At 29.6% G+C, this 12499-nt stretch overlaps 1 protein-coding gene across 1 annotated transcript; it reads right to left on the minus strand.

The window, feature by feature from the left end:
• Positions 1 to 8326: 8326 nt before the first annotated feature.
• On the minus strand, positions 8327 to 11840 carry LOC129299048 ((-)-germacrene D synthase-like). Its single transcript, XM_054937491.1, has 7 exons — positions 11669 to 11840; positions 10492 to 10771; positions 9823 to 10198; positions 9507 to 9725; positions 9212 to 9356; positions 8863 to 9111; positions 8327 to 8750 (listed from the first exon to the last, which is right to left on the minus strand). Exons 1-7 carry the CDS (start codon positions 11807 to 11809, stop codon positions 8457 to 8459), a joined length of 1704 nt encoding a protein of 567 aa, XP_054793466.1. The 5' UTR covers positions 11810 to 11840; the 3' UTR covers positions 8327 to 8456.
• Positions 11841 to 12499: the final 659 nt, after the last annotated feature.

Raw genomic sequence — 12499 nt, forward strand, 5'->3', positions numbered from 1 at the left:
AGGAAATGTGGAGGAAAACTGTTTCCTCTCTTTAGATATAAGTTCTAGGAAACATATAGAGAAAAAGAAAATGGACAAATTTCACAATAATAATATCCATAAAAAAATAAGTGAATCTCATGCCTCTTTGAGATACCCTTTGACATATTTATTTAGTATGATTGTAACTTTATATTACAAGACTCAAATTCGAGACCTATGATAAGTTGATTAAACTTTCTCGATAGTTAAACCAAGTACCCCTCAATAATTATATGTAATTATAAATAAATTATCATAACAATTAAGTCATAAATACATGCGTGTTTGATGTGAGGCCATTAATCAAGGCCATTGTTTTAAGCCTCAAAAAATTTTGCTTGTACCCTATATATAACCAATCATTAAGATGAAGGGGACCACTTTGTTACAATTTAACAATTCTCTTCTCTTCTTCTCTCTCAATGGAATCATTTTCTGTCATTAGTCATTTTCTTATCAAAAAAATATTGCTATGTTGATTGCTCGAGTCTGTTTTCTTGTGACTTTATTGATTTGATTCTTGCTGCCATTTGCCATGCAAAATCCTTTTTATTTTCTTGTTGCAGTTTTTTTTTTTTGCTGGCTGTCTAGTTGAAAAAGAAAAAAAGCAAAGAATACCAGTCACATATTTGAGTTGTGGATCACATCAAATGTGTTTGTTCCTTTTCAATTCTTCATTTTATAATACGAATAACAGTTGTTGAAAGAAGTTTTTTAAAATTAAAATTTCTTAAATATTATTTAAGATTATCCATGTTATAAAATATATTAAATGAATTAGTTATATTATCTATTGAATTGAAATATTAGAATTACTTGATCATAAAATTTTAATATTTGATTTTCCAGTTTAAAAAGCTAAAAAAATAACACGAACATAGATAATTACAAAATGTTAGGTCACTTAAAAATTTCACCTTGCCTCTCAAAATTTCTTCACATGGCCATACATAAATAATTATATTTTTATTCTTAGTGCGTCTTTTCTTAGTGATTATTAGAAGATAGAATAAAGAACAACTTGTTTATATAAAAATATTAAGATTTATAACCTCAATTACACTCAAATGTAAATATTAATAATTTATTTCAATATATCCATACAAAATAAAAATCTAAAATATATGTTTTGTTTTAAAAAAATTTCTTTCATATAGTATAACAGTAGTAACTTGTTTACTTTACAATTTGAAAGCAACTGGATATTACCACTGTAAATATCAATTTATTTTATTTTTATATAAATTATTTTAGAATATGCCACTAGGGGGGTTAATTATATTACAAGTTTCTTGGTGCGTTTCCTACTCCAGGACCAGGAAGGATTGCAAAACCTTAATAATGAAGTATACGTCAATTCTAGCGGCCCCATCCCCACAGGCACCATCTATGAACCCTTTATAAAACTGCCAAAAACCAGTTCCTTCATGTAACATCGACATGTCTTTACGTTATGTTCACAATAATTAGATGTAAATGAAAAATGATTCCCATTTACTTAGATGTGTAAAATACATGGTAAGTAGCTTCTATTAACGGATCTCCAACTCTATCTAAGAGTTTTATTGGAAAAAATTACAAGATTAATCAACATAAATATACTCTATTTAATCTTTGAGTGTATGGTATGTGACCATTGAATTTTTGGGTGGTAACCATAAGAAAAAATGCTAAAAACCATTTATCAAAGGGTTATGGAGTATGGAATAGCAAAAGTAAAGAGTTGGAAGAAGTTATGAACATTCACATGACACTTCACTTTAACTGTCCATAAACAAGTATTATGTCCCATGAATTTTTTTTTTTTCAACTCCATACGACAGAATCTTAATAAATGAAAAAGAATATACTATTTATTGAAGTTGTCTAATTAAAAATCTTAACAAGAAAATCCACTAGAACAAAATCTTAATAAAGAAAATAATAACAATATCACTGTTGTTAATGTATCTCAATAGAGTATTGGTATAAACATATATCATATATGTGTATACACAATTTGTTTCAAGCTTTTTTAAAAAAAAAAATGCGGAGCCAAGTGTTTAGATATTCCAAAAGTCCAGATTATATATAGATTATAGAGAGAGGAAGAAGATACATATCATATTCTTGTCCCATTCGAATTATCTGTACACACAAATATATATATTTGTTTAGCAAGTAGAGTTAGAAGACAAAGTTGGGACTGTACATATATATCTAAATGTATATGGAGTAGTGGAATCCCCTTGATGACAAGGTAGTTCCCCCCTGTATTTAGATATATTATCTGGCTTAGAGAAGAAAAGACTATCTCTTAGTATAGTTTTATATTGGACAGTAAAACTTTAATTCTTTAAATTTATCTCATTTATTGATTTAATTTTTCAAATTAAATTTTTATCAATTTAGTCCCTTGCGTTTCATATGTTCTAATATTTATGTTATACACTCAATAAGTTTGTATCCATATGTACTCAAGAATTCAATATGCCCCATTTAATAAATATCGAAAGTTTTTAATTATGTAATTAATAACCTGTTATTCAATATTATCAATATAAAAAAATATATATTCAGATATTATCTCGTGTACAGTAGAAATGACTCTCTTAGTGTAATTTTTATTGTGGATAATAAAATTTTTGTCCTTTAAATTTATTTAAGTTATTATTTAATCCTTCAAATTTAATTTTTATTGATTTAGTATTTTATATTTTTTTAATTATCACATTAGGTCTTTAGGTTTTGAAATACAAAATATCTCTGAAATTAATCTTTCGTATAATGTATATATGTTGATTACTTGACAAGTATATATGGATAAATAAGAGCAAATTGACTTTAAAATTAATTTAATTTTTATCAATCAAATCCTTTATGTTGTGTTTTGTTTTTTTTATTATTTATTGATATTAATGTTTATCTATCTAATTTAATTGGGGAAAAAATGTTCATAAGTGAAAGTCACAATCCAACTCACCAATCACCATCTCACATTGTCGTCCATTAGAATCCCAACCGACCCAAACATAAGTGTTTTTGACGTGCTTTAATTCTGGGGCCCATGTTTCAGATTCCATTTCCAGCTGTTCTGGTACACACATCATTAGTCCTTTGATTAAGTTCACAAGGTTTCATAATCATCCACAATTTTTTTTCTTTTTTTGAGAAAAAGATCAACTTATATATTTTATAACCATACACAATTAATTCTTATAGTTTGAAAGAAAAATAACACCATAAGGAGTATGATTATAAAATTTTAAGAATTTGATTGACAAAGTTTTATTATTGTTGTTTTTAGGGTTAATGTGCATTTTGATCCCTAAACTATTTTTAGATGAACACTCAATATTCTAAACTAGTTATCATAACAATTTCACTCCTAAAATAATTAAAATATAGCATATTTTCCTTAACATTAAATATCTCAATGCACCATTAAAAATATTGATTGAGACTTAAGTCTGACAAAAAACACCACATGTCATGCTAGGTGAATTTGAGTTAAGGTGCATCATTTTTTTGTCAAACTTAAGTTATAGTCAGTATTTTTAATGCTCGACGTTGATTTATTTAACATTAGGAAAAAAATGCTACATTTTAATTATTTTAGGAATGAAATTATTACAACAAATAGTTTAGAATGCTACATGTTCCTTAGAGAATAGTTTAGGGACAAAAATAGACCTTAATCCTTATATTAATTAGATATTTACTTTAGATTTAAAGGGCAAATTTATCTCAAAATTTTTACAAGAAAGATATGGTCTCTTTAAGTTTTAGCATGAGAGTGAGCATAATACCTTCAATCGGGTTACTCCTCATAATCAGTGAGATTGGGTTAGTTCATTCACATGGATGTACCTTTATATTCTTAAGAACTCAGATTTAGTTGGAGGTAACCAAAGGACATAAAGGAGTTAATGATCATGCTTGATAATGATATAGGTTATTTGTTTTTTTTTTATAACAAAGGAAAAAAACTATGCAATAGCATCTTGCTGCATCATAAGGATTAAGTCATAAAAAGAAAATTCAAAGGATGAAACCAAGCTATATGCACGATAGGGCCCTCTTCCTGAGGATATCCATCACTTCATTAGCATCTCTAATATATGTTAATTGGTTTTAATTGCCCATTTTGTATGCCTATTTATTGACTTGACGTGCATGTGATTGATTTAATATATCTTGATTATTAAATTATTGTACTTATCCCCTCTTTATTAACAAATTACAGGTGATGGGTCCAGGGGAAGCAAAGAGGATGCATATGAGGAAAAGACTAGGGTCCTTTGCAATGCCTTTATTTATTTTGAAGTATTTTTGTGTGTAATGGAATATTATTTCAAACTATGATTTATATTTTGTGATACTTATACCATTTATATGTGCTTTTGCGGACATGTCATGCTTTGTGACTTAGGTACAAAGGCGATAATTTGCCCTTAGCCCATGTTGTTGGGCTCCATTTAGGCTCAATATTATTTTTGGACTCTTGACAATCCTAATTATCAACTCTAGGCCCAATTAAGATCATAATCATAAACATAATTAATTAATTAACCTCAACCAATCCTCAATTAAGCTCCTAAATTAAATAAAGATGTTACAATTATCAACGGCGTCATGAGTATCTCGAGATGCTCTTTAATATATTTATTTGATACGACACAATTGCATATTGTAGGACACAAGTTTCTTGATGTGTTTCCTGTACTCAAGGAAGGTGCATGTGCTTAAATTTGTGTGGGGCCACAATAAGAGATGAATATAAAGGATACGTCAATTCGATCTTATCCCCTCCCCACCATAAGCAAGCCTTTGTTAAAAAATTGCCAAAAACCAGTTCCCATAACTTGAAAATCGACATGTCATTCTGCTATCTACGTACTCAATAATTTTTATTTTTTTTGCCATACGTACTCACCAATAAATCAGTACTCCCCATTTGATATATGTGAGGATTTTAGTTATGTAATTAATAACTTTTTATTTGATGTTATATATATATATATATTCAGATATTACCTGGCTTAAAGAAGAAATAACTCCCTCTCTCAGCATAGTTTTTATTGTGGTTAATAAATTAAAACTTCACTCCTTTAAATTTATTATAGTTATCAATTTAATTTTTCAAGTTTAATTTTTATGAATTTAATTCTATACATTTTCTTAAGTTATCACATTAATCCTTTATATTTTAAAATACAACTTATCTCTCAAATTAATTTTCTGCATAAAGTATGTTAATAATTTGACAGCTTGGTTTAGATGGAATGAAAAAATGCTGGGAATAAAATAAGGGTAATAGAAAACTATGATAAAAATTTTCTTAAAATAATTTTTTTATTATTTTATAATCTTTTCCTCTTGGTTTTATTCCCCCTATGTTCTTTCTATTTTCAAGGGGACATGTATAGAGCAAACTGACCTTATAATATAAGGTCAATTTTTATCAATCAAATCTTTTATGATGCTTTTTGTTCTTTTGTTATTTATAAAATTCATGAGTCTATTTTCTCTTTCCATCCTAAATAATGACACTTTTTTTCATTAATCTACATATGATTGTCAACTCAATATTCCGTTAACCATGTTAGCAGATTTTAACAATGTTACCTCTTCTTAAAAAAATAAGGATTGAATTGATAATTTGAAATAAATTTAAAGGACTAAATAAGTAGAAATTAAACTTGAGAAATCAAATTGATAATTGAACCAAATTTTAAAAATGTCGCTTCTCTTAATTTATTTATTGAATATTGTTATATATTAATTTAAAATACTAATTAAATAAATTATAATAAAATTATTATTTAATTTGATATAAAAAAATAAAAATTAATAACGATATCGGGGCAGCATTTTCAAACTCAGCAAATGCCACCTCTATATTTTTATTTATTAAATAATATGATATAAGACTTAAAATTATTAATTAAATAAATTATAATAAAATAATTATTTAATTTGATAAAGTAAAATGTTAAATCATTAATAGAGTAGAAAAGTGGTATTTTTTATATAATATTTTAAAATATATTAAACAATAATATTATAAATTATAAACAATATAAAAAAATAAATCAAAATAGAGGTGCCATTTTGAAGCTCTAGAAACACCACCCCTCTTCATTTATTTATCAAATATTATTATATATTAATTATAAATAATAATTAATAAATAAATAAAATAGTTATTTTATTTGAAAAAAATACTAAATTAAATAGAGTTTAGAGGTAGAATTTTCTTATTTAATATGATAAAAAATATCAAATCATTAACAGAATATAGAGGTGGCATTTTCAAGCTTTGGAAACACAACGTCTGTACTTTTGATTATTAACAAAGTATTGATTTAATAAAAAAGAAGACAGGTGGCATTTCACCACTCTTGGAATGCCACCTCTCTTCTTTTAACTATTAAATAAAATTATATATTTTTTATTAAAACTAATTAAATAATTATGATAAGATAAATATAATTTGAGTAAAACAAAATACTTATTAATGACAAACTGGAGGAGTGGCATTTTATTTAAAAAATGCCATCTTTTGTTAATCAACAATATAAATAAAAAATAATTTATAAGCAGTGACATTTAATATAATTAAGAAACATCACCCCTCTATTTTGGCTTTAATATTAGTGATGTTTTATTTTTTATTACTATAAAATGCATGTTATTAAATTTCATTTCTGTAGTAGTGAACCAAACAGCCATCTGAAAGGATTGACCCCGGTTGGATTTTTTTCCTTTTTCTTTTTTTCCTTCGCCCTTTTAAATTGTGAACCCTAAATCAAATCTAGACCCCTTAATTAATATTTTAGATATCATTATATTTTTTGTCAAAAAACTTATAATTAACATTTGTATAAGACATGTATTAAATCTTATATATGAATATTCCATTTATTGGGGAGTTAATGATTTTATTATTTAAATATTACCTTTTTCATAATAAATATGAATATTTTTGTATATTTTAATTAAATTATATTATTTTAAGATCATTCTGATTTTCAGTATCTTAAGCAAAAAGACAGCAGAAATAAATGCATCTGGCCAGTAATAGAGAGAGAGAGGCATGAGCTAGCAAAGTCAACCTTGTTTCAATTATGCTGCGATGCTTTCGTTCAACAATGCCGTTTTGCTCAGAGGTATATGGACAGGAGAGGCGATGTTCAATACCGCATGAAGCCAGGAAGGGTTTGAACGATTGAAATCCACCCCTATTGTCACTCTGAACTTGATGAATAGACAAACCAGTTAAATTTATTTTCAACCATCAACTTGAAGTCCTTAAATTTGGAAAGAGCATCAGATCTCTTTTGAAGGAAACAAATCCAAGTGAAGCGACTGAATGCATCAACAAATGCAAGATAATAAGTAAATCAATGAGAAACAAGAGGTGCTGGACCCCGAACATCCGTTGTTATTAACTGAAGATCGAGGACGAGAGAGTACACAGGATGAACTTTGCAAAAGGAAGTTTGTGACTCTTCCCTAGTTGACAAGCAGTACAAAGAGCAGAGATACTGAAGGAGAACTATAGGGAATATTATTGACATACGTTTAACAGTCTCAAATGATGGATGACCAAGGCGACAGTGGCATAACAAAAGGGAAACAGATGAGACAGTATGATGAGCTTCTGCAGCAGGAGAGATAGTTGAGGTAGGAGCAGAAGACATCCTAGCAAGTGCAGCAACTGGATGCATGCCATTGCGTTCAGGCCCATGCATCAGAATATAGCAAGTCTGCAAGTCCTTCATAATGCTACCATGAGGGAAAAAAACTCAGCAGAAACAGAATTATCTATAGTGAAACGTGCAAGAGAGACAAGATTCTTCTGCATGCGAGGTACACACAGCACATGAGGCATATAAAAAGTACTAACGCGAGATTTAAGATGAGGCTTACCAATCTGAATAATAGGTGCAGCATCTCCAGTTCCAACTTGAACATTACCATAAGTAGCCTCTGGAGTCAAAGCGCTCAGATCAGCAGGATCATGAATTATTTGTTGAGTGGCTCCTGAATCAAAGTACCACTGATTATCAGTTACCACTTGAGGTGCTGCAACAAATGCTTGAGCTAAAGCAGGGTTGCTAGTAGAGGCAGAAGCACTTGCAGGAGCAGAGACATCAGAAGTAGATAAAGGCACCACAGTAGAACTCGTGGAAGACACAGCCGGAACCGAAGTAGTAGTAAACTCATGAGGCACAGATGAAATTAGATGCGAAGATGGCACAGAAGCAGTAGTCTAATATTGCATATATTATTTAACAAAAACACACACATGGACCATTCCATGACAAATTTCATGGACAAATTAAAACATAATTAACACAATACATCACACAGTTTCTTTCTCAAACCCTTAAATAAAGCCAAAGCCATGAGACACGTTTTAGAAAGAAGTAAGCCCTAATCTATTGTGCTCATATTGGCACAGGATCCACAAACAATAGTGTAATGTAATCCTTCATGATTCCTCCAGAATGAGTGTAATTATCAGCATCCTTGTCCATCGTTTCGATGAAACAAGCATGACTCAGAACTATCATAAGAAAAGGCATAGGTACTTGAGTTGGTCTGAGACATTGCTCATTAATATCTTTCCATGTGCTCTTGATCATCTTCCTTAATTCCTCTATGGTTTCTTGCCTTGACACTCCATGCTCCTTCATATAGCATTCTACAGAAGAGGCAATGTGCCTTCTTTTCTGCTCAAACTGCATCATCACAAATATTTTTAAGAGAAAGATAATTAAAATAAAGTAAAATTTTATTGGAGAAAGAAAAAAAAAATTATTTGGAATTTTGATCAATTATATATATGTATACCTCATTGGAGACTATGTCATCCATAAGCCTGCCAATAACAGAAGCAGCTTCGATAATTTTAGGTTGGGTCTGTATCCATTTGAAAATGTCCTCGCTTGCAATGTCTCTCATATAAATGAAAGCTGATATGGATAGGAATGTAAAACAAGAAGTTATTGTCGATACGTTCAAGTACTCCTCTGTTGTTGGTGTATAGTTTCTATATAACCATCTGGCTTCTGTCATGTAGGCTTGCACTACCCTTTTAAACTGGCATATGAAAATAGTATTTAATTAAATCTATTTTAGTAATATGTATAAAAAAGAATCAGCAGTATAGAGAAATTTATAGGGAAAAGTATCATCGTACATCTTTTATTATATAGTCAACAGTGTATGATCTTCCTTCTTTACCCTTGTCCTCACCATCTATTAATTCTTCAAAAATATTCAACAATTCCTGATAAATAAGCTTCATATATCCAGGGAAGTCATCCAAGCAACTAATATCCCACCTGTGTATGCATGTTAAAAATTAAATAGTTTAACTTGAAACACTAGAAGGGAAACTAGATAAAATGAGAGAGAGGGAGAGAGAGGGATGGCCTGAGCTAAAAATTCAACAAGCATATTCCAAAACTAATAACAAATAGGATATGCTAAACCTCTCAATTGTGTCGGTGAAGAGTTCTAGTTCGTCAATGGTTCCATAAACATCGAATTTATCATCAATGATAGTTAAGAAACAAAATTCTTTGGCTATGATGCTTCTGCATTTTGAATGCTGAGGCTCAAAATAAGAAGTCGCGAGAGCCCAGAAGTAATTTTCCACAACCTTGTTTCTTACATATGATAGATTTTGCACATCCAAACTGTTCCACCATCTATAACCCCACCACAGAAATGAAAGTATGTATAAGTAAGTTCGTAACTACAGTGTTAGTGTTTCTTCTGTTTGTTCCACAAGGCTCGAGAACCTACTTGCAAATGTTGGCAATTTCTTTCTGGTGCAGTTTTTGGAGTGCGTTGAAGTCTAATTTTGCTAAGGTCAAAAGAACTTCATGATAGGAAGGATGTAGGTGGTAGATTGAGATGTATTTTCGTGCCTCTAATCTTGCTATTCCCCTACATGGACACTGCTTTAAGACATGGTTGAGTTTAGCTGCAAGAAAAGGGTTTGATGATTCAATGGTGAAGGATTGAAGATGATGGGAGGTGAAGGCAAGTGCTTCGTCTAAAATGTCTTCTCCATGAATACTCAGATGAGAAGCTTCATACAATGTTATCATTCCTCCAACATCTGTAGTAAGTGATTCACTGAAGTTTCCTTTCTCATCCTTGAACTTGTTGAACACATCTGATGAAAATGATTTGTGTGAATTGGTTAAAAGGGAGCCCAAAAAAAAAAAGGCTAGTTTAGAGAAAAATAGCATACATACATACATACATATACATATATATACATATATATATATATATATATATATTTTGCGAGAAAATCTCTTTTTTCTTGTAACGTGGCAAATTTATTTATGGAATAATTTTTTTCAATAAATAAAATAGGATTTTTAGTGTCTATTTTTACATTAACATGGGATTCAAATTACAAAAGAAAAATGGACCACATGGGAAGCATATACAGTGGCATACCAGGTGAAACAGCATACCCATGTTGCCTCAGCAACTTGAAGAGTAGGGCTAGAGAATGGAGATCTTCAATGTAAGTTATTTCGTTATTTTCAACATAATCATTGTGAAGCAGCTTCAACATTTGATCAATCTCAGGTTCAAAATGATATGACAAACCCAAACATTGAATTGAATCAATCACTTCAGCTTTATTCAATTGTTTCTCCACAGTAGAGACAAGCTTCTTCCTTACTTCTTCTTTCAATGTTTCAATATTTTTGTTCATTTCATCATCAACTCCCTAGATATATGGTTTTAAAGAACTTGTCGTTATTAACTATCAAGTTTTATGTACTACGTAAAATTTGGCTAAGTGTGTTCAACAACAGATATAAGATATTGAATATATGTTTTGAAAACATCAAAATTAATGAAGAAAAATTACTAATAAGTACGTAAAAATTCTTTTTGCATGATTTAAATTGTGCGAAGAACCAAACCAAATGAAGACACATAAATGGTAATTTAAACCCTAAATTATAAGTCTAAGGGCAATTTGAACCCTAAACTCATATTTGGTATATTTTGAACCCCAAATAATTAAACTTGGGACAATCTTGGCCATACTATTAATCCCAAATTAACGTATGTTATTTTAGCACAATGGGACCCACATTTTCTCTCAGCCACTTCATTCACTCAAATTTAATTGTTCAGAATTCAACACGTATCAAATATAAATTTAGAGTTCAAGTCACCTCTATACCTATAGTTTAACCATTAAGGCATTAAGCTATAAATTTTTTTCTTACAAGTGAAACGCATACATATGCAGAAAATTAAAATATAGGACAAAAAATCAAAATATAAAGGTATATAGCCTACAGCAGCGGTTATCTGCACTTGAATCTCTAAAGCGAGGAAAAATATGTAAAACTTAAAGAACAAGAAGACCAGGCCAATGGTAATTAAAGACTGATATATATATATATATATATAGAGAGAGAGAGAGAGAATGCAAAATAGAAGTAAAATAAAATTTAGTGCAATGGAAAGTAATTGATAAGAATATAAAACAAGCTGTTAATGAAATTTTATTGAAGAGGCTTAGAAGGAAATTTCTCTCCAAGATTCCATCGTTCAAAATTCTTCTACTTTAATATGTTGCGTGTGTATCATAAAGTAGGGACATAAATACCAAACCGTCAGAAGCATATTGAAGGAAATAATCATTCCAAATAGAAGGATGAAAATCTGCAGATTGTCGATCCAAATTGGCTGTGGCATCAATATTAGGATTTGAAGGAGGAACTAGTGATGAAGAAGCAATGATAGACATATTGTGGCTATCAAGAGAAGGGGTTTTTGGAAAGTCAAGGAAGAGGGTTTCACTTGTATCATTAAAAGTTGGTGGAGATATTTATATATAGGAAACGTTGAAGAATTTGTTTAATTATAAAATATAAAAACTCTAATAACCACATCATTATTTCAACACTACGTGATTTATACCATAAAGTAGAAGAGAATATTCAAAACTCATTTCAGCGTGCCAAAAGGATTATAATCCATCTACTGCTATTTATAATTAAGATGAGCAGAAGAATTTTTTTATTTTACTTATAAGGCATGTCTTTAAATTTTTATCTCTTGTTAAATGCTGGTAAGAGAAAGTACATTATTAGAGTATGTATACTTAATAAAAATAAAGTCAAAAACTTATTAAATTTTTAGACATAATTAATAAGTTTTAAGACTTTCATTGATTCAAATAAAACAGGTTGAAAATGACTTATGAATAGAATATGAAGGAGTAGTTATGCAGTCCTCAAGGGGCCAAGGCTGCATTATTTCATTGGGAGCAATTTATCCTATAACGAAGGGTGTATGATAGAGAACTATTTTTTTATCCAAAAAAAAAATAAGAAAGAAAATAAGAGGGGATGAAAAGTGAAAAGAGAAAATGGAAGGAGGAAAAATGTTCACTCTCTTTAGATATAAGCTCGAGTTAACATATATAAAAAAAGAA

The sequence above is a fragment of the Prosopis cineraria genome, unplaced genomic scaffold, assembly GCF_029017545.1.
Source record: "Prosopis cineraria cultivar Desert tree isolate PC_DT_omini unplaced genomic scaffold, ASM2901754v1 PC1017, whole genome shotgun sequence".
In the NCBI taxonomy this organism is placed as follows: Eukaryota; Viridiplantae; Streptophyta; class Magnoliopsida; order Fabales; family Fabaceae; genus Prosopis; species Prosopis cineraria.

Coding starts and splice junctions, on each gene's coding strand:
- LOC129299048 (XM_054937491.1), bottom strand. CDS start 11,809: ATGTCTATCATTGCTTCTTCATCACTAGTTCCTCCTTCAAATCCTAAT. Junction 10,199..10,491: donor TGGGTATGCTGTTTCACCTG/GTATGCCACTGT, acceptor CATTTTCATCAG/ATGTGTTCAACAAGTTCAAG. Junction 8,751..8,862: donor ATGACATAGTCTCCAATGAG/GTATACATATAT, acceptor GTGATGATGCAG/TTTGAGCAGAAAAGAAGGCA.